This window comes from Canis lupus, chromosome 18, assembly GCF_011100685.1.
Source record: "Canis lupus familiaris isolate Mischka breed German Shepherd chromosome 18, alternate assembly UU_Cfam_GSD_1.0, whole genome shotgun sequence".
Lineage (NCBI taxonomy): Eukaryota > Metazoa > Chordata > Mammalia > Carnivora > Canidae > Canis > Canis lupus.
The window spans coordinates 13,401,395-13,425,418 of record NC_049239.1 but is presented as its reverse complement, the minus strand read 5'-3'; the positions used below and the strand labels follow the sequence as shown (position 1 = coordinate 13,425,418).

At 33.9% G+C, this 24,024-nt stretch overlaps 2 protein-coding genes across 4 annotated transcripts in view; one reads left to right on the top strand and one right to left on the bottom strand.

Annotated features, from left to right (window-relative positions):
• The window catches only part of COG5 (component of oligomeric golgi complex 5), a 298,141-nt gene that overhangs the window by 198,316 nt on the left and 75,801 nt on the right, over positions 1-24,024 (bottom strand). The gene's annotated exons all lie outside the window — the stretch shown is intronic.
• Positions 8,771-15,987, top strand: GPR22 (G protein-coupled receptor 22). Of its 3 annotated transcripts, none has more exons than XM_038562713.1 (3): positions 8,771-9,231; positions 10,182-10,448; positions 12,858-15,987. In XM_038562713.1, exon 3 carries the CDS (start codon positions 12,883-12,885, stop codon positions 14,182-14,184), a length of 1,302 nt encoding a protein of 433 aa, XP_038418641.1. In that variant the 5' UTR covers positions 8,771-9,231; positions 10,182-10,448; positions 12,858-12,882; the 3' UTR covers positions 14,185-15,987. The 3 variants fall into 3 exon arrangements, with proteins under 3 accessions (XP_038418641.1, XP_038418639.1, XP_038418640.1); XM_038562711.1 differs by having other exon boundaries at positions 10,182-11,125; XM_038562712.1 differs by having other exon boundaries at positions 10,182-11,222.

The following is a 24,024-nucleotide window of genomic DNA, read 5'->3' as shown; positions in this document are numbered from 1 at the left end:
ATGGGAGAAAATACATGATTTTCAAACATGGAAAATTCACCAAGACAGATTGCATTTTGGGCTCTTACACAAATCTAAATAAAGTTTGTAAAACTGTAATTCTACAAAGTATGTTTCCTTAATGAAATTAAATGTGAAATAAGTAACAAATAAATTAGAGAAATTACCAAATATTTGGAATTTGGAAAAAGAACTTAAATAACCCAGGTTATTTAGAAATTAGAAATTAAATAACATACTAAACCAAGGAATACAATACAAAATCAAATTTATGGGATGTAGGTAAAACTGTATGAAGCACATACCAGATAAAAAGAAATTAAAATCTATTAAAGACACTTTCACCAAAATAGTAGATGGAAGGAGACACTAAAGGTAAGAGCAGGAATCAATAAAAATAGAAATAATAATAATAATAACATTGTTCACTAAGAACAACGAAACCAAATGCTTGCTATTTGGAAAGATTAGTAAAATTAATATACCTCCAGGCAAACTGAAAAAAAAGACGATACTAATATCCAATATCAGTAATGAAAGGAAGATGCAACACCAATACTACAGATCCTAAAATACAATGAGAAACTTAAAAACAAGTGGATGCTAATAAATTTTGCAAATTAAATGATACAAATTACTCAAACTAATCATCAAAACAGACACGAGAAAATAGAAAATCTGAATCTATTAAATTATTTGAATTTATAACTAAAAGGTTTTAAGTAACATAAAACCTCCTAGGCTCAAATATCTTCTCTTTTGAATTCACTGAACATTTAATGAGAGAAGAGTTTTGATCTTATATAATTTTTTTAAACTAAAAAAAAAAAAAAAAAAAAAAAAGAAAACATTTTTCAATTCACTTTACAAATCCAACACTGTCCTGATTCTAAAACCAGACAAAAACACTACAATAAAAGATAGTGGCAGGTCAATATCTCTCATGAATATACAAACAAAAGACTTTACCAAAATTTTTGGGAATACAATCTTGCAGTCTCTTCTAATTCTACCCTGACCAACTGGGGTCGTGAAATCAAGCTTTTATTATGATAAATAGCTGCCTGGAGAGCTTAGGTTATAGGGCCACCAACCAACTCAAACTCTGAGGAAAAACAGGTACCTTGAAGGGCATATGGGACATGAGTACCCTCTAGGAAAACACTACTGGATACCAATAAAAATAGTTCAGCTAAAACTGCTAATGGATTGCTAGGGGCTGAATGTGTGCTAGCAAGAAATATAGAACCTATGGAGGCCACAAAGGCAGGCCGGCATACATATCCCAAGGTTCCTCAAAAACCTCACCATGTACACAACACACAGACAAAAGGATTAGGTGCAGAGTAAGTGACCTGGAAAGTGCCCCTGTTGGCGGGGGAGTGGTGACAGCAGCCGTCACTGAGAGCAAGGGATAAAGTCCAGCCTGGATCCTTTCCACCATGTCTAATACAAGGGGGACGGGAAGGGCCTGAAAGGAAGTACAACAAATCCTATGACTCTCTGGACACTGCTGAAAACCCGTTAGAGCTAGGGGTAGGAAACGGCAAAAAACAAAACCAAAATAAACCTATACCCCTGGGGGAGGAAAAAAAGAATTAGTCCTACACAAGTGGAAGTAAGGGAGGGACACTGAGAAATCCCCTTTCCCAAAACCCAAGGCACAGTGGTTGCCCAGTCTATTATGATGGATATAATGCTATATCCGAAACAGGAATGGATCTGGGTAGAAATGGCAGCAATCTGGGAAGTACAGGCTCGAGTAAGCCTGACAGTCACAATTTGTTTCCATGGTGTGCAGCCCCAAAGAGAGAGGTTTTTGATCTCTTGATCTTCCCAGTGGCACAGCTAAAGGTAATAGCCCAAGAAGTCCAAAAGTCCATAAACACTACAACGTTCATCAAGGGGCATATTGGTCAGAGCTATGAGAACAGAGTTGAGTGATCACCTCCATTCCCAGGTTTCTGTAGCTGGCTCTGGTTGAAAAGCTACAGCAGCACAACAGATACCATCAGCTTTTATCTGGGCTGAAACATAAGTGAACCAGGCCAAAGTATTTATAGGAGCCTCTGTGAGTCAAGGTTCCCACTAAGCCAGGAGCTCTGCTTCAAGAAGTGAGAGATGCTTTTTCAGATGTAAGAGGTATGGTTTTTCCCAAAAGGGGTCACTTCCACCCCTTTATGCAAAACCAAGATGATGCTAAGGCCAGGCTGGCTGAACAAACCATTTTCATTTGATTAATGCAATTTCTTGGGTCCTTTTCTTGTTAATGTCCAGTCTGAGTTAACCTACCCTCAAAACGGCAACATCATGCCAGAGAGTTGCAAGGAGGCTATGGGTCAGGTGAGTGGTTTTAACAAGATCTTAGCAGTAGGCCTGAAAAAACAGAGGTGCACTTGGTAGCTGGGTCAGGCAGGTGGCACTGCTGTACTAAGAAATGGCCTGAGTACCTTAGAAGCCGTCTGTCTAACTAAAGCTGTGATTTTCTTCTCTTTTCTCTAGGGATAATCCATTGTTTGTGCTGGATCACTCAGGGAGGGGACCAGCAGCAGCCCACGAATGGGAGAATCTCCCGTGAACTTATAAGCATTCACAGTGTAAGCACATATAAGTAAAAATGGCAATACCAAATATACATTTGGAGGAGGAAGCCAGAACAACGGTATATTGAACAGACCCTGAGACTCCACCCACACTCTGGCTTTTCTTGAATTTGACTGTTTTCTCCCCTGCGGGAACATAGAACAAGGAATTTAACACACACACACAAAAGGAACTATAGCCACAGCTGCCAGGGGAAGACATTCTTTTTTGACCAGGAGCATGGGGAGTACATGGGAGTAGGGGGTGTGGGGGAGGCTAACCTGCAGAGGAGCAATGAGGTGATGGGAGGCTTTTCTTCTGCTTGGCTCCTCACACCAGGGTCCGTGCGACTTACTCCCTCAAGTCTCCCAGCTCCTCCAAGTGCCAGGGCGTCCTTAATTTGCCCTGTGCACACTGCCAGAGGTCCACCCTGCAGTCCTCAGAGGCTTCAGCCTCCTTGCTGCCTAGCATGCTTTCTCCCCAAAGGATGTAGGATGGTGCCTGGCCACCCTATCCAACAGAACCATAAAAGTTGGAACTCCAAAAAAAAAAAAAAAAAAAAAAAGGTTGGAACTCCCACACCTCGAGGTTCCCTACCACATAAGGCTTGACCTGAGGCAGCTGAGATTAAAGGAAGAGAGATGAATCAGAGGGCACAGAGCAAACAGTAGTTCTGCACCAATAGGCAAGATTCACATCTATGTCCAAACTGCCTGCTTGGACTGAGCAAATAAAGTTCTAACGTATTCAGTCTACCCATCCTCCTTGTTGACTCCTTTTAGTTTAGTTCTGGGGACCCCTTGATTCAGCTTTTGCCTAAGGTCCAGAGGCTTACTGTCTTATTGATATAATAGCCTCTTCCCTCCTCCAGCCACGAGAGTGAATATAAATAAACCAAAGTATCATTCAGGCAGCTCTGTTCTACCTCTCTCGGCTTAGCCTCTAAATATTCGTTTACAGGTACGTCAGCAGGGGATCTACTAGCTTCCCACTTCAACAAGAGCATTTGCTACTGGATCTCATATCCCCTAAAATGGCCCACAAGGCCACTCATCTTTTTTCTTGCAGGAAGCCATGTTTCTGTCAACATCATGATCTTATTTCCAAAACTGTCGAAAATCATGAAGGGTCAAGGATTTTATTCTACCTTCAAGCTATGAAGCTAGTCTGTTCTTGTCAAGGATACTGGCAGAAGACATAAGATGCCTGGGTCATCGGCAAAGGATTTTATGACCCATGACACAGCAAGCGGTAAGAGGATAACGTCAGCAACAGCTCATTTCCCATCTAAGGCCCCTTGGCAGAGGGGCCCAGGTAAACACTATGTATACAGTGGGTTTGCATTACAGCCAAACAACACTGAGCTTAGAAAATTTACCATTTTTGTACAAGCAGAAGCAAGTCTGCTCTTCATCTGGGGAGTCATTACTGCATGCCTCAAGGTTGCTAGCTTCAAACACAACTCTGAGAACTGGACCAGATAAAGAACAGTCAGGTCTTTGCAATCTTGGTGTATCTAGCAATACCCAGCATACCCAAGGACATTCAGGAGTGCTCAGGGCTCTTGGCAGAGTGCTTCTCCCAACACATTCCTATCAAATCTAATACTAAAAGTCCTAAGCAGTACAATAATGCAAGAAAGAAAAGTCACACATGGTTCAAGAAAAAGTCACTGGTCTCTATTTGCAGATGATATTAATTGCCTGTACAGAAAATGCCATGGACTTCATTTTTTAAAAAAACGTCCCCAACACTAATATATGAGTTTAGTAAAGCTGCAGGATATAAGGTCAAGAAAAAAACAAAACAAAACAAAACAAAAAAACCTGTATTTCTATGTACCAAAAGTTAAAAATTGGAATTTTGTTTCAAAAAGGTAGGTGCTACTTTAATAGGACTAAGGAAGTGAAATAATTAGGTACAAATCTAACAGAATATGTGCAGGATCTATAAACCAAATACCATAAAACACTGATAAATCAAAAAGATACCATGATCATAAATTGAAAGACTCAATATTGTTTAAGCAGTTGATTCTCCCCTATTTAAATTGATCCATAAATCCTTTGCATTATCAATCAAAATCACAGCAGAACTTTTTGTAGATAGTATATCCCTAAATGGGGACTAGAAGCAGTAGTAACTGAAGATATATTGCTGTATTTTAATAGCACAAAGTCACCAGTGAGCAGTCTTTAGCTATTATTAGTAAACTATGAAAACGCATCCATTTTCCCAAACGGGTGCCCTAAGTGGTACCATGGAAATGAATGAGTCTAGATTGGAACTTTACCATTCTATGGCTTTACACATTAAAAAAAAAAAAAAAAAAAAGCATTATGTGTCTAACCAATTTCAATAACAGACCACCAGTTCATAGATGATCATTCCACATCTCCCACTAGATCATGGGACTCATTAACAGCACAGACAAGGGGATTTGCCATAGCTCTGTTAAATGTATAATCTAGTTCATCAAATGACTTGGTTTCAGGACACAGAAATGAATGTGATTCTGCATAATAAACTACAAAGAAGAATTATACAAAGAAAATGAAGCAAAAAAGCAAGAAGAGAAGCCAATGAGGGAAAAAAAAGCACGAACATGACTGCATAATTCTTTGATGTAAATATAAGAGAAAAACACCAACAGAAAGCATCCATAATATTTAAGAATGTAAAGAGGAATGTAAGTTAGTGAAAATAGAAAGCCAAAAAATTGAGGGGAGTGGTATTAAGCTGGACTAACATTAGGACGACAAACAGAGATCAAAAAGTAGTAATAGTCACAGAGTCCAAAATCTAAGTTTGGATGAGAAAATGGAAAGGAAAGCCATGTATTTATTTTTATAATATATGTGACGCTGGCAACTGACTTACAAATACATGGTGTAAAAAATAAAAATGAAAGAATTTAAATATCCAATTTAGGTGAAGTAGGAAGGTTGGGGAATAATAACATTTTGTGGAGTTTTCTGTTAAGAATATATAATCCTTATGCATGTACTTCATGGAATTATAATCAGTTTTCAATTATTCTCATACCAATAACGAATCACCAACATTGTTGATTCTCTACTACTTTGGCTACTCCCCACTTGATGAAGGTTTCAGCAGATGGTCCATTTCTATTTTTCTGGTAAAACATTTGTTGTGAAAGAAATTTAAAGTTGAGAAGCCAAATGAAATTTCTGAATTGTCTTTAAACTGAAATAATTCTTTCTTCATTGGGCTTTAGTATCAGAGAATTGAGTTAGCTATGTTAAGTACTCACTGAAAGAGCACCTTTGAAGCAATACAATTTAAAAAGCAGATTTTTCAGCAATTAGAAACTGCTTTTGCATATATTTTGCCATCAGTTTCAAAGCACTTTTTAGTTGTGGTTAACTTCAGTATTTCACAAAGTTGAATTTTTTCACTTACAAACTCAGAATCATCAAAAATGTAGCATCAGAACCAGATACAAGCTGGATAAGAATGACTTGACATCAATAGTGTGATGTAAATGTGAACAACAAATTACTCTCTCACATTTACGGCTGTCCAAACTTAAGGGAACACATGTATACAATTAAAAATCAAAGGCTCCGTATCAAAAATGTTACAAATTAAAATTTCTATGCAATCAAAATATTTGTAACAAAAAAGAAAAACAGAACTTGGGGAAAGGATTTTAATGGAGATATTTGGGGTCTTAGATTCCTATCTACTGCTTAGTTATCATTTGCAAGGTAAAACTGTTGTTTTAGGTTATTAATTAGCCAATTAATAGCAAATCTATGAAATTATTTTATAACAATAAAATCTGGTCTTAAATCCCCAATTGTCCAAAATGAGTATCCTATATAAATACAAAATGTATTAAAGGCACAAGTGTAAAAATTTGTTCCTATGGAAATAATAATCTTTGTAAATTCTGACATGTAATTTGACACTAATTTTTTCGTGAAAATAATATAATCTGACTTTGAATCCAGTGGTCTAGATATTTTCATCTTTGTTAAAAACAAAAGAAGTGAGGATTATCCTGCTAACAAATCAGAAAACCTTTTAATTACCAAACCAATTTGTGGTTTTAAAAGGAAAACTATACTAAGCATGTGTGGTGCAATAAAAATAATTGTTGTTTGTGATATCTTGTATATCTTTAATCACAAGGCACTTGCACAGGGAATAAAGAGCAATGTCCAAAGCTAAGCTATTTTGCTGCCATTATTTCTTACAGAGATAGTAGAATTTGTTTTATTCAAAATAGTCTGAGTATAACTTGGAAACACTGTATTACAGAGAGCTAAAGAAAACAGAAATAAAGAAACAGAAACGGAAATAAACTTCAACAAAAAGAATCAAAGCTATATTGTGTCCCAAAGAATGCCTGACTTGCCAAAAGTCATATAACTAATAAGCAGTGACTGAACCCAGATCATCCAATTCTAAGTCCCAAGTATCTTCAGAATTTTCCAGAGATGTGGGGGAAGGCGGGGCGAGGAGGTTACCGAATTCTAACACTGCTCTGCTAGTAACTTACCTAGACTTTTTCAAGTCATTAAACTTTGTTCCTTGGTTGCCCCTTCTCCACAGAGATATTTTGAGGATAAACATAAGCATATTTTAACTCTTTGGAAGAAAATCACTGTGTATTTTACTATGTTAATGATTTCTTACTCCCACCACAAGTTTCAATTGATGCTAATATGTTTTCTCCAATTTTAGTTTGAAGCTCTGGTGTCAGTCTGAAGCTTAAAATAACATTGTGTGTGCATGTCCTTGCACACTATCTTTCAACATGGTTGGCATTCTAACAACATCCTTTTCTGCAACCTTCAAAATGCATAGAAAGTAGCACAACAGTATTTTAATTTTTAGCACTACTAAAGCCTTGCCTCCCAAAGCTGTGCATAAAACTTCAGGAATTCACAACAAAATTTTCTACCACATTACTCTCAACTTCTATACAAATACAATTCAAAATTCATATACTACTCAGCTTCCCTACCTGTGAAGCTTAAATACTACCAGAAGATTACAAAAATGTATACTGCTTTCTAAAATTATAAAAGAATTCCAGTTACAAACTGAAAATTTAGCATACATTTTAAAAATGAATATTAATAGTCCTAAAATAATAAAAATAAGTTATGATCAACATTCTAATAATTCAGTCATTTGCAAGGTCTTCTATTTTGTCAACTGATATAGAATCCAGCCACTTTATATACTCAAAGCTAAAAAAGCATTTTCCTCAATACTTAGAACAGGTAAGCAAAGTTAATAGAAATTTAATTTTAAAGTAATATTTTAAGTTAATTACTTATACTTGCTTTTATTCATTTGACAACCTATCTATCTTAAAATAATTTAGCCTTTTAACCTATTAAGACACATAACTAACTTCGTTTTTCCTTTACTGGTATGTTTACCCGATAACATCAGCAAACAGCTACATATCATATTTAAGGCATAGCAATCCATTAAAAGGTTAAAAACAGAAACACCCAGTTGAAATAAAATATTATGGCAAATGATCAGTATATACCCACTAAATAAAAGGGTTACCAAAGGTGAAGATAAAAGTAATTTGAAAGGAAAGCACATGATTAAATCTTTATATGTTGAGACTATGCTAATAGCAATAGAATTTTTAAAAAATATTCTAGGGTAAAACATCTTGGATCAATCTCATTAATATTTTGAATGAATGAATGGAATGAATGAATACCTGAATGAATACGGTAGTCATAACAATGTTTAACACCTTGAGATGCTAACACCAATTTGAAATACACAGAGAAGATGACTTGAATACAAACAAACTAGTTGAAATTCAATGTGGTTCACAGTAAAGATGCAGTGGCTTTCTATTTGTAGAACAAAGAATTTCAACCAAAAACATATATATGACAAAAATATTCTGGAGTGCAATCATCTAGGCTTCAAAAAGAATATACACTTTTTACCGTGTAATTCTTTCTTGCCCCCCTCCACCTCCCTGCATCTTTTAATGTTTGGCATAAGTGAACAACAAACCCAAAATAGAATACACATTTTTAAAAGACTAATTTACTCATATTCTATTTAAGAGCAGCATACAACCACTTATAAATATAGCCTTTTAAAAAAACACCCTTATATAAAACAGTGGGGGGGGAGAGGAATCCCTGCTATACATATGAAGCACAGTTTAAGCCCAATACAACTGACCAATCAAAATTAGTGAATGCACTGCATCTCTCTGCAGTGGAGAGAAGCGACAAGGTAGGCTGTCATTCTGCAAAAGCTGCCCAGAACAGGCTTTCCTCTGAAAAGCAGTGCCATTCCTTTTTAGAGAGACTGAATCTAAATGTTGTCTCTGGAGACAAGAAGCCTTCAGTATGTTCAATTACTTCATTACGTTTTTCAGATGCTTATTGATTCCACAGTAGGAAGAGTGAGACTGCAGCAGCCTCTAAGCAGCACCACACGTTCCATACATTAGCAGTACTGCTGAGACAATGGCACAGTACAGACACATATTTTCATTAAGGTCTTTTCTGAAGAGATGTTTATGACCCTCTTCCCCCAGTCCTCTGCTAACAAGTGAACAAAATGAATCAATCAAAACTGGAAACGCTTCAACTACATCAGGAATGTATCAAATCTTTAGCGGAGGTAAGATGTGTTCCCTTATTACAGTATACAGCTGCTTTTGAACTGGCATAGTGGGGTAAAATTACTTTGAAAAATTTCAACCTAAATTTTAACAGTTTATTTGCTTAATTCTATTCATTGCTAAACATGTATTTTTTTAGATCTATTTCTTTTAAGACATAACATTTTAAATGTAATTTTTTTAGGATGCAATGTTAAATACCAAAAATTTTTCTTTGTTGATTCACTACGAAGATACCAGCTTTTAAGTCACTTCAGACCTACTAAATATTCTGAATGTCATCTGCACAGTTTTTCTCAAGTGCTCAAAAAATGTTTATATTTCTTAAAAGAACCAGGTTTACTATTTAGTTATTATTTATTACTCAGTTTTAGGTTAAGTTCATTATTGGGCATGTTCATTGAAAATTATTTAATTTGCAGTTACATTTTGCATTGCCTTTTACATTTCAACTACATGAACAACTTCATCAGTGGAAATTTATAGCATCTTACCGTGAAATGTTTTAATCAGTTAACATTCAAACTGTGTGCTAATAATTAAGCAAGCTACAATATTTTCCAGTAGGAAATAGTGTTAAATTTATTATAAAGACAAGAGAGAACGACGGTATGTTTAGTGTATACTAATTGCTCATAATCTCTGAAAACACAGGTTAGCTTCTTAAATGAGCAGAAATTTGTTTTAAAACTGCAGCTTTTCCTTCACAGTTATATTTATAATGTTACCTCTGTTATTAAATAACATAACATTTGCAATCTCTGTTCAGAAAAGAAAATAAAGGAATCCTTAAATTTATGTAGAAGTTGTGGCTCTAATAATACAGCTGGCTTACTTTGATAACGAATACTGTGTATGGTGTTGGAAGTCAACAAAACTAAAGTAACTTTGAGTTAATTGGACATTATTAGGAACCCTATTTTTTAACTATTTTTTTCTTTTTCACAAGGGCCCACAGCAGCTAATTCAGTATTTACAACTGACAATATGAAGAATGCATCTGATCAAGCATCTCCCTAGATGTCTCAACCATAAACTGCAGGATTTTATTCTTCTAACACATGAATTTAAGACACTAAGGAGTTAAACCCAGAAAATACAGGGCCACATTACTGCTGGGATATAACACATGGACAGTCATCATCATAAGAAGATTCTGTATAAAAGAGACACAAAAAGAAAAACAATTTAACTGGAAAAGCCTGAAAACAAAATGGTGAGCATTTTTAAAGGGGGAAGTTTATACTTTAACATACCAGGATTGTGGAGCTGATTTCTGAAGAAACAATGAGGCACAGATTGCCAAAAAGAAAATGCCATGCATTAGGAGCAAGCTAAATAAAGCTGTATCAAGTATTTTCTACACTAAATATTCAGATATTCGTAGCAGTTGATATTGCTAAAGGATTTTTTCATCTAAGTTTTATGACTATGTATCCTCTTCTAATGAAAACAAATCAAATTAAATAGCAGATGGTTTTTATCAAAAGAACATGGACTGGATTTATAATATAAAGCAAGTTATGTGATCAAGAAATCATTTCAAACTAATGAGGACTGCTATAGGAACAGATATACATTTGTAACAAAAGGATGTCTAAATACATTTTAGAAGCTAGAAATCGTATGTTTCCTTTTTTGTTTTCACATGTTCTGGAAAATAAAGAGACACTATCATATATTCCCTCAGAGGGAAATATAATTCCTATCATTGAGGAAGTTTCTCTTGGTCGTGACTTTTTAAGGCAAAACAAACACAAGTATTTTGTACTGGTCTTTAGAAATCCATCAGCCAACTAAATCTCACAATTCATACAGTTTGAAGTACTGGAGAGAAAATGAAAGAATTTCTACAAGACATGAAATAAAATACAGCTCCTTCACTGTTGTCAGGTAAAAATTCATGTCAAAATTTGTCAATGACATCATGTATCAATTTGTGAAAAACTGCTATAGTGAGCCAAAAGGCCCATAAGGCAACAGCAAACAGGTAGGTCAGAAGATGCATGCACCCCACCACGCTGTTTAACATTTACAAAAGAAAAAAATCCTGCTCTAGAGGAGATGCATTTTACTTAGTTACTAAGTTGGCATGCTAAATTTATTTAATTATAAATCTAACTGATGTGACAGAGACCTGATGTTTAATCTGTCAGTTCCAAAAATTTGGCACACTTAAAATTTTTCATTTTCATAGGATTTCATGTTAGCTAAGACCTTCACTTACTTGAGTATATACCTCTAGTGATACTTTATACCAAGCTTAAAAAGGAATTGATAATGTTATCATCTGTGTTTCTGAAATATCGCCCCTAAAGTTACATGCATAAATAAAATTGTATTCTAAAGTCTGTCAAAGGTTACATCAAGTGAAAGATTAACATGAATTTTGGAAATTATTATAGCCTTTATAGTTTATGTTTGATTATGATTTTGTAGTCAAAATGCTGTACTTGAAATGTGAAATATAGTTGGTTGTATGATTTTATATTTTAACTGAATATACTCATTACTGACATATTAGCCCACAAAATCAGACATTATTTTTATAAATTACTCTAAACCTCTATACATTAAAATATAGATTTACATGAATTAGCAAAAGAGTTCTTTTTTTAATTTTCCTCAAAATTATACACACTGGGTGATTTGTACAAAAGATTTTACAGGGAATGTGTAACTCTAAAAGATTCCTCAGAAAATGAGCTTTAGATACCCCTTTTCCAAAATTTCATGTTTTACCTTAAAATCCTGTTTAAACAAATAAAATCAACTGACATATTCTTTTAAACCACTCCAAAAATCGTCACTTCTTAAGATGATATTATTAATTTCAATTTACCCCTCCCACAATAAATGAGAGGGTGTGGTCACAAAATCATAAATCATTCACTGGAGTGATTAGTACTCTTTTACCAAGTTTTGTGGTGGTTAAGATAATGTCCTTTTTCGTCGAATTTTTATAACACAGGTTTGTCCATTATAAAGTTCAGTGAGCATTTTCACTACAAAATATGTAATATTTACCACTTGCCTACTTCTGTGGGAAATAGCTCTAAATATCCTCAAGCACACTGTAGACTCTTGAATACGAATTTCAACCAAGAATAGGGACAAATGGTTTCAAACTAGTGCTCTGTGCCATTTATCATTTTAAATGAACACTTGTCCTGTTCATTTGAAATCTCACGAGAATAATTACACCTACACTAATTATGCTAGAACATATTAAAATAGCGTTATTACCCACCTACTCACAACACTTTAAAATGAAATCTTAAAACACTGGGCTAAAATTAGTTTTGCATACTGGGTAGTTTAATTGTACAAAAATATACTGTATCTCCATAAGCTTGAAAAACTCAAATGAGGAAAATCTTTTTAGGACATTAATTTTGAACTATATAGCATTCCCCATACAGTTATCTTCAAAGGGAGAATCCAATTTTCTGTTACGTCAAAACAATGCAATCTTGTTATCTCCTAATTTTACCTCTGCCATAATTTAGAAACTTAAAAATTAAGCCAAGTACACAATAAAAAGATTTTTTTTACAAGGAACACATGTTTTATACGTCATTTAAATTGCCAAATATCAAAGAGTTTATTCTATTTCACTTTCTAGGGAAAACACCAACTGCTCCAAAAGAATGTGTTTTTCTCCCATTCTGGAAATCAACATGCAGTCTGAATCTAACATTACAGTGCGAGATGACATTGATGACATCGACACCAATATGTACCAACCACTGTCATATCCATTAAGCTTTCAAGTGTCTCTCACCGGATTTCTTATGTTAGAAATTGTGTTGGGACTTGGCAGCAACCTCACCGTATTGGTACTTTACTGCATGAAATCCAACTTAATCAACTCTGTCAGTAACATTATTACAATGAATCTTCATGTACTTGATGTAATAATTTGTGTGGGATGTATTCCTCTAACTATAGTTATCCTTCTGCTTTCACTGGAGAGTAACACTGCTCTCATCTGCTGTTTCCATGAGGCCTGTGTATCTTTTGCAAGTGTCTCAACAGCAATCAACGTTTTTGCTATCACTTTGGACAGATATGACATCTCTGTAAAACCTGCAAACCGAATTCTGACAATGGGCAGAGCTGTAATGCTAATGATATCCATTTGGATTTTTTCATTTTTCTCTTTCCTGATACCCTTTATTGAGGTAAATTTTTTCAGTCTTCAAAGTGGAAATACGTGGGAAAACAAGACGCTTTTGTGTGTCAGTACAAATGAATACTACACTGAACTGGGAATGTATTATCACCTGCTAGTACAGATCCCGATATTCTTTTTCACTGTCATAGTCATGTTAATCACATACACCAAAATCCTTCAGGCTCTTAATATTCGAATAGGCACAAGATTTTCAACAGGGCAGAAGAAGAAAGCAAGAAAGAAAAAGACAATCTCTCTAACCACACAACATGAGACCACAGACATGTCACAAAGCAGTGGTGGGAGAAATGTGGTCTTTGGCGTGAGAACTTCAGTCTCTGTAATAATTGCCCTCCGGCGAGCTGTGAAACGACACCGTGAACGACGAGAAAGGCAAAAAAGAGTCTTCAGGATGTCTTTATTGATTATTTCTACATTTCTTCTCTGCTGGACACCAATTTCTGTTTTGAATACCACCATTTTATGCGTAGGCCCAAGTGACCTTTTAGTAAAACTAAGGTTGTGTTTTCTAGTCATGGCTTATGGAACAACTGTATTTCACCCTTTATTATATGCATTCACCAGACAAAAATTTCAGAAGGTCTTGAAAAGCAAAATGAAAAAGCGAGTTGTTTCCATAGTGGAAGCTGATCCTATGCCTAATAATGCTGTAATACACAATTCCTGGATAGATCCTAAAAGGAACAAAAAAATTACCTTTGAAGATAGTGAAATAAGAGAAAAATGTTTAGTACCTCAGGTTGTCACAGACTAGGGAAACACCTAAGTTTCATTAAGCCCACATGCAGAAGTTTTACATTTAAACTGTAAAAAAATGAAATTACTGCCAAACAGAAGAAAAAACATTTTAAGTATTGGTTATGTTGTAAATTTTCAATGTAAATGTCAAGATTAGATTAGGTCATATATATTCAATTTCTTCATTACAATGTATTTGTTGCATGGCAGTTTGTTAAAGTAATATTGTGTATATTTTGTCAATATCATGTCCATCAGAAGATATTCGTGTAAGTCATATTTTCTAAATAATAAATACATAGCCTTAAAACAGTGTATAACTTTAAAATGTAACTGACACAGATATCCTTGCTTTTTTTAATGAGGTGTATTTGTTTCTAAGCCACAAACTATAGATATATTTATATAATGACCAGTGGAACAGCACTTTAAGAAGAACAAAAATTATGGGCTCCAAAAAAAATCAAAATAATTCAGGATTTTCTATGTCACTCTATTATGTTTTCTGGTATAGTCTACTTGCTATAATATTTGATGCATCAAAATAATGAACTACATGTAAAATGGTAATTTTTTGAATGCAGAAAATTGTAAGATTTATCAGGATTTTAAAATTTAAGAACCAAGAAACAACCCTGTATATATACACTCTAAGATAGGGAAACTTTGAAATTTAAGTTTATTATGAAAAAGAGTTTGAATTTCTAAGATTAAGGATACTATGCCTATAAATATACAAATAAACTGACAATAAGGAAGGAAGAAAACTAAAGCACCAGCCTTTCTTCCTTCCTCACTTTGCTTGAGTCTAAGCCAAATGCTCTGGTTTAATATAGTATACTGGTAAAAACCAGTGCATTAAAATAAACTAACTTCCTAACTTTATTCAAGTCAGTCATTTTGTATAACAGAAGTCAATTATTATAATATGAATAAAAGAGAAAAAAAGACTATCATTGTAGAGAAGCTTCACAAAGCCAACAAATTCTAATTTTAGATATATAGCAACTTTAGAGTAATATAATTTACACAAGGCTACTGTGCCATCATAGCTTCCAAATGTTTCAAAATACAACAGTTCTATTTCCACTCTTAAAATCATTTAAATGGCAATAAATTCTTGTCAAGTTTTTATTCTATATCACTCAATTTAACTTTAATCTTTGTATCTCACATTTTCAATTCATGTTGGAAAACTATCAAATTATTAATCCTAACTACAGATAACAGGTTTGGGAATCTCATAACAAATATTTTCCAACTGTTATAATCCAAAATCTAGCAATGAGGGCTAATTGGTCTCTGTATCAGAAAAATAGCAATAAGTTACGTTACTTAAAATAGGCAAATACAGTACTTACTACCGTATAGCTGATTCACTGGACAACTTTTCGTCCTATTTTTAAACACTGTATCCATTAAATCAAGTAGCAACTCATTTTTCATAAAATTTTGTCAAACAATTCAATAATACATCATTTTTATGTAAATAAGGGAACTTGAGGTTGACCCAGTGTAGTTTACTGAATACATTAATCCTTGGGGGAAATGAGCACCATGCAATACCTTGAATTCACTGAGGTTACATGGGAATTGTAATAGTGATTTATTTCTGATAATGTTAAAATGTCAAATATTGGCAAAAGAACAGTATCCTTCTGTCTTGTTTTCTACTTTTATGGAATTAAAGAAATGCTTCAATTTGACAAAACGTAGCATAAGAAAGTAAGACATTTTTCGGAACCCTGTAGAGTAATTAAGACTTCAGAGTTAATGATATTAAAATCATTTTCATTCAATAAACATCTTTGGCACAGAATTTCTCCTAATACAGCCATTAAAATTTTTTAAACTAATTTTATACTTAAACTTCCAAGCAAAAAATATAATTGTATTTAGTTTTATAATCTTCATAAAAATTAGACTATTTTAGAATTTTCATATTAAGAGAAACCCTTTGTGTTTTAAATATTTTTAATCTTCAAGTCTATAAGCATGCCAAAGAACTTGGTTAAAAAACATTTTTAAATATATTTGCCTAAATTGCTTTCATGCCCTCTTGTTCTCTGTAATAAGAAATCTAACAAAATAAGTAATAAATGGCAAATATTATAATGTTGCCTTCTAAACTGTTATTATTTCTACATTTGACACTGGAACAGACAATTAATAAGCATTTTTGCCCTCCAATAATGAACTTTCAGGTATACAAAAGTACACTCAGTGATTTACAACAAAGAAAATTCATACCTGCCAAATAACTTCTAATAGCTTTTTAATGTTAAATAGTATAAAATATGTAAACCAAAATAATATTTATGTTAAAATTTCAGCTTTTAAAAACAGGTCACAAATAGGCTTACAATTACTGACCTCAGCTTAAATGAGAGAATGAGAAGCTTGGACAACTTTTTTTATTAAGTGTTTGTTCTATGAAAAAAAAAAAGTGTTTGTTCTATGAAAAGGCAAAGTAGTTTTATTTTTCTCATGATGGGCTTCACCAAAATGTGTATGTCTTTCACTGTATTTCTAATAATTTTATGGGAAAAAATACTAATGCCAATTTTTCATGTTAGAATGAAAATTGTAAGTACAAAAGAATTAGAGGTAATAGCAAACTCAATATGGGATCCTTCTTAAAATGATATTTTTCCACCCATATGCCATAAAACACAGACACGGGCATCAATTTATATACGGCTAATTGAGTTAATTCTTCAAAACCATAGAAGTAAAAACTATTATTTTAAAAACTAACCAAACAAGAGCTCAATAAGGTATGGAACTCTTTTGCTTGCTATTCTACCAATTAGCCCCAAACCTATTATAAAAATTTATAATTGTGCTTTTATAAATGCCATTCATAATATTTCTGCACTTCTCACCATGGTAGGTCAGTTTTTAGGTGTGTGGTCTATTTTTTAATCCCCCAAATAAATTAACAGTAAAATCTAAGTTCTCTGGGCATTTAAAGTCAAACTTCTCATTGAACTGAGATTAGACTGAAAGGTAAAAACCTAAAAGATAAGAAAACAGATACTTAGGCTTTAGTCAACACAGTAATTTGAAGATTACTTTCCAGTCAATAAAACTTTTAGTTTCATTAAATCTTGATTATACACTTAAGTAAGCTCTGTAATTCATATAATATTTGAATCCTTACAATGTAGAAGGCGCTATGGCAGATATGCACATTCATATGGAATAAAGTCATTACCCTGGACCTAGAATCAAGGAAGCTAAAAGTCTGGCAATACTGACAAAAAGGCAGAATGCCTTTTTAAGAAAAAAGCAAAGTTCTTAATAGACTTAAAAAGAAAGAAATTATGTTGGATTTAAGAACAATATACATAAAAGCATTGTTGAGGAAAACTACTGAAGCAAATCTTGAAATAGTAAATTGCTATCTTTGAAAAGTAATACAGTAGTGAAAAGTTGATCTGATAAGTTAAACTGGGGCCAAAGACAGAAAGAAGGCTTTAAATACTACCAGCAAAGCTATATGAGCAGGGGAATAATACAATGATAAATGGGCTACAAATCAATCAATCAATCAATCAATCAATCAGCAATATGTAGAAAGGTTTCATTGGGTAAGTCTCAAATCAGAAAGCTGAAAAACCAAATTGTTGGTTGGGTAAGACACAGAAGATGGGAAGCATCGGTGATCACCCTGACAGGTAATGAAAGGCCTGGCAAAAAGTGCTGGCAGTAGCTGTGCAAAGGAGCAAACGTGTGACAGGCCATATGAAGGCAGAATCAATGGGGTATGTCAACTGACTAAAAAGATAACTGGTATAAGAAATTGAAGAATTTAAAATGATGGCTAAAAAAAGACCATATGAAACTAGATTATCCTCAATAATCTAAGAACTTTTAAATTATGTTCTCATAAAGTACACAGAAAATGAGGACAAAAACAAAAAGAATTTCTGGCAAAGCAAAAAATTCAATTAAGTAAAATAACATTATTCAAGAATGTTTTAGTTATTATAAACTATTCAAAATGAAAATTTCAAATTGATGTTTTAAAATATCTACTTTATATTTTGCATATTGGCTTATTCAGTTTTTCCACTAACCACATACTTTCTTAATTTTTTAATTACAAAGTTATAAACAATGTGAAAACACAAAGGTATATAAAGTAAAAAATATAAATCTTATATTGCTCCTAATAATTATGAGTATCTATCCAACTCATTATATACATGTCTCCTTCATTCTTTGTTAATGGTTGCTTAAAAATAATTTTTAAAAACTAAAAAACATAGAGCAGTATTTCTAAAAAATGATAATAATAAAATATCAAATACTTAAACCCTTTTCTATTATCATTAAATGATTTTGAGCTAACTTCAAGGTCATCTTGAAAAAGGTAAGAAAAGTAACTTGTCAAATTGTGAGACAGGTTATTTTTCTAAATAGAAGAAGCAAGGAAAAAAGACATAAAATAATCTATTTTTTTCTTCCTTTTCACTAAATAAGATGAGAAAGAAAAAAACTAAAGCAAACTTTTGGAGCTTATTTTTTTTTTTACTTCTCAGAAAAGTACACTTGTATATTCTCCTTATGAATGTAAGCAAGCTCCCTACAGGACAGCAATGAAGTCAAGAAAGCTAAACATGAGATGACTAATAATATGTTCGGGGAAAGTAGACCTCAGACCATATTATAAAAGGCGGGGGATGAGGGAGAGGAGATAATTAAACCTAGACAAGGCAGGGAAAAGATCTAAAATACCCAGAGAGATTCAGCACTTAGAGAAATAAAGTGTGAATATAGAATTGTGGGTTAGAGTTCACAGAAGAAAATCCATTTGAAGATGAATTAACAATTTAGCATTCAAAACAATGAAAGCAATTTTTTTTAAAAGAAATCCCAGTTAACAGACTGGGCAGATTAGTAATATAATAACACATTGTCTGACACAAAGTAGAATAAAAATTAGGATGTTACAACAACTCAAACTTTTGAAACAGGTAGATACTGAGATGGAAAAGTAAATGGAAAAACTAGTCTCATCTTAATATGAAAGCTTTTACTTTTTTGTAGAAGAGAAAGAGCTGAGCAAAACTTAAACACAATATTTCTCCCCTTGGTCATGATAAAATAACGTGTGAAAATAATTCTAAGTATCTCTACCCTTCTATTCACACATTTTTTAAACAGACCTCTATAAGCTGTATCCATGGCTTTCAAGCATGACAGCTTTGTACTTCCACCAGCAAGTGGTAAAAAGTGCTGTCATTCCTGTCACTGCCACCAATATCAACTCCTACCACTATCAAACCCTGAAGCATCAAGTAAGATAAAGGAGGAGAGCTGAGTCTATCTGGGATTGAGGTCATTTTTCTCACCCTGCTTCCATGAAAGCAATATGTCATATATTTCTGAGAGGCATTAAGCAAGGCAGTCTACCAAAGCACATTCACCAATTTTTGAAGGCAGAAAGTAAAAGGAGCAAGAGAATCTTTTAGTCTAATTACTAAGATCATAGACAATTGCTTTCCACTCAGACACGTATGGACAAATAATAGTAGATGCAAAATGAAAATTTTTAACATACAATTTTTTAAATGTTAATGCTAACAAATGAGAGTTCTGACCATATTAGATACAGACTATAAGAGTGAGAAATACATGAGATTGACACTATATATGTACCATAAATATACATATGCTGTATCTATATAGCACAGCCATTAATATTACATACAATCCCAGGTCACATATTGTATATTTCACATATTGTATATTGATCGTCACCCAAAGATATGTATTTCACTCTAATATTGCTAATATCTTAAAATAGGTTAAAATGTAACAAACCAAATTTAGTCTATATTTTAAATTTTTTCCCCAATTCTTAATAACTGTAGACTTTTTTGTTGTTAAATTTTTTCCAACTATCTCTTCTTAAAAGCAACAAAATGCTACCAAACTGTAGCTACCTAACTTTATAAAACTCTTTAATCCACACAATACAATAGCCTATAATACTACTGTAATAATACTTCTCCAAAAAGTGCCTGATACATCCTAACTGATAAGTAAATATTAGTGAAATTGAAAGGAACCATTTTTAAACTTCTGACCCCATGTATCTTGTTTAGGAGAGTATTTTTGAAAATGTAACTCACCTATATCAGAATATTCTGTGGTACAATTTCTGCCCCCAACCCCAGACTTAATGAATCAAAATACCTGTGGTTGCAGTTCTAGTAAGTTTTAATAAGTACTCTCAGGTGATTTGTGGCTAAAGCTTAAGAACCACTACTTTCTATACTAGAAGATACACTATGTATCAAAGTGACAGTCAAGGGCAGCCCTGGTGGCTCAGCGGTTTAGCGCCACCTTCAGCCCAGGGCGTGATCCTGGGGACTGGGGATGGAGTCCCCCATCAGGCTCCCTGCATGGATCCTGCTTCTCCCTCTGCCTGTGTCTCTGCCTCTCTGTCTCTGTCTCTGTCTCTCTCTCTCTGTGAGTCTCATAAATAAATAAATAAAATCTTTTAAAAAAAAGTGACAGTCAAGTACTGATAAATGAAAATATACAGAAATAGCTCTGGACTCAGTTCAGGTCATAATGCTTTCCTGAAGAAAAAAATGTTTAAGCTTACATTATTTTAACCAATAAAATTTTAGTTGAATTATATATACTATAATCCAGCAGGACATTTGCTTCCTAAGAACGAAAATTTTATTTATGTATTCACTCATCTATTCACTTATTCATCCAGGAACTATTTATTGAGCATTTATTATGTGCCACATGTAGGGATAAGAACCAATGAAGCTTGGCTTTCACTGAACTTATAGATGATGGTAAGTGCTAAGAGAAAGTAAAGCACAGTGCTTGCTTCAGCGGCACATATACTAAAATAATAAAGTAAAACACAGTAAGGGAGAGAGAGGTGAGGGTCTATATGTGCAGCATTGTCAAGAAAGTGCATAATTGCTTAATAAATGCTGTTGCTTAAGTGAATGAGCACAGCCGTACACAGTTTATTTAGTTGGTCTTTCAAGAATTGATGACCTATACTCAACTGGTGCCCTCTTTCCTAGGCGTTTCCCTTTTAACATATTTAATTGTTAATCATCCCAACACTATTTTCATGTTAGGAGGAAATTAAATATGGAAATATGAATATTAATGACTTAGAACAATGTCCAGCACATAGCACAATACTTGGCATATAGTAGGTATATTGCAAGGCTTGTTGACCAATAGCATTAAAAACCTGAAATAAAAAAATAAAATAAAAATTTAAAAATTAAAAATAAAATAAAAACCTGAAATAAGACTGAATTTTGATTGTCCCTCTAGAATTCCACACACTATCCCAATCTGCAGTGTTCAGTCTTGTCCGTGAGAAATGAGTTGCTGTTTTAATTCTTTAGACTATCCTCTTACAAAAGTCTTCCTAATACTTTTTCTCTGGATGAGAAAACATGCCCCAAGAAGTTAGGTGACCTGCTCGGCTTTACACAGCTAGGAGGTTAAGACTGGGTTGGAGCCGAGGCTGTCTTCCTAAAGTTTTATGTCCCTAAAAGAAGTTACCTAGGCAAAAAGTTTCCTTTAAAAACTATACATTCAGAAAAGAAAATGGTACCAAACATGAAACATGACACTATAAAGTGCTATTTACTTTTACTTTATTCAAACGAAATACTGTTAATTATAAAACTGCACAGCTACCGTTTATTGTAATGTTACTCTATTCTGTCCAAAAGTTAAGTACTATACTTGTACATTATTAACATTTCAAGACAAAACTTCTATTAAAATGTAATGCTATACATAAAGGATAAGAATTACTTTTAAAATACTTGCAGTGGAAATACTAAAAACTCTATTTTGTGCAACTTTTGAACAGATATCACTCAAGTTAAGTAGATGGGTCAAGTCAAATATTTTCCTTTGTTATTGTAATTTCCTTTGTGCCATCAACACAATTTAGGGAACATTCAGTTCCTCTTTGATAATTTATGACAACTTTAATTTCCTATTCTGTTTTATAACAGTGAAGTGACACTGATAGTCAATAAATACTTCAAATGGTATTGCAGAAACACCACCCTGGGAACATTTCTTATTAACCGTTTCACCAAGAATTCTTTCCAAAAACATTGATATAATCTTCTGTTATCATTGTTGCTTTTTAGCATTTCCACTGAAAGACAGAAAGAACCAATCCGTAACAAGTTATTGATGAAAATGGACTGCTACTGAATACAATTTAAATATACAAAAACAGTACAGGTAATTGGATATAACCACCTTATAGAAAAACATTTCCAAAAAATATATTCCAGATAAATAACTTGGGTTTAGGGTTTCCTGGAGTCACAAAAGTCCAATGAAATTGGATGCAAAATTCATGGGTATGTGAAAATGTGTTTTTTCCTTGGAGCAAATAGCTACAAATTCATTAAGATCCTCAAGAGAGAATGCAACCCAAAACTAAAACAAAAACTATTTAAGAAAGCAAAATTGGTAAATGCTACACATTATTTATATCCTGCTTTATGTTAAGAACAACTTTTTTTTTTTTTTTTTTTTTTAATTTACTTATGATAGTCACAGAGAGAGAGAGAGAGAGAGAGAGGCAGAGACACAGGCAGAGGGAGAAGCAGGCTCCATGCACTGGGAGCCCGATGTGGGATTCGATCCCGGGTCTCCAGGATCGCGCCCTGGGCCAAAGGCAGGCGCTAAACCGCTGCGCCGCCCAGGGATCCCCTATGTTAAGAACAACTTTTAGAACAGACTTCCTGCTGAGCATGGACCCTGAGATCATGATCCAAGCTGAAATCAATAATTGGATGTTCAACAGCAGAGTCACCAAGCACCCCATCGACTTAATCTTTCTTTTTTTTTAAGTTTATATATTTTTTAGTAATCTCCACACCCAACTTGGGGCTTGAACTCACAACCCTGAGATCAAGAGTTATAAGCTCTTCCAAAAGAGCCAGACAGATGCCCTTTACAACAACTTAAAGACAATGGAAGTCTCAAGCAGTTACTGATGTCTTCCAATATATAACAATGGCCACAATAATCTTACAGAAAAGGCAAAAAGTCTCATAAGGTTGATTATAATTTTCTTCAAAGAACATGAAATAATGGTACTAAAGGGAAATTCAGTAAAAAGAATTATATGGTAAAGAATAATATAGTAATACGATATAATTCTGGTTTAATCCAAGGATGGATTCTAGAAAATTAAAGCGGTGGATCTCAACCATTTCATACACCATCTAAGGAGTCAAATCAGACTGGCTAGAAGAAAGATGTGGCACTCTCAAATGAAAATAAGACAGGTCTTCTTAAAAATGAAAAAAAGGTCTCCAGTTTCACTCTGATGTGCTTAATCCTTCCCTCCCTCCCCTCCCCAACCTTCTGAGATTCTCTAATCAACAGAAATAGATAGACTGATTAGCCTTCAGAAAAACTGTCCTTGGGGTGCCTGGGTGCTCAGTCAGTTAAGCATTCGGCTCTTGACTTCAGCTTAGGTCATGATCTCAGGGTCATGAGATCCAGTCTTGCGTCAAGCTCTGCACTCAGTGCAGAGTCTGCTTAGGATTCTCTAGAGCCCTCTCCCTCTGCTTCTCCCCCTACCCTGCTCTGTGCATGTGCTGTCTCTCTTGAAAGAAAAGGGGGGGAGGGGAGAGGAGGGGATACTGTCTTTAAATATTCTCACTCAACAAAATTCTATGAAAAATAATTGGAAATAAAATAGTTAAGTGCAAAACCATAAACATGAATAACCATTTGAGCTGATGGAAAGACTAATATCACAACACTCTACTCTTGGACAGAGGTGGCTATTAGCGAATTCTGAAATGACAAGTTA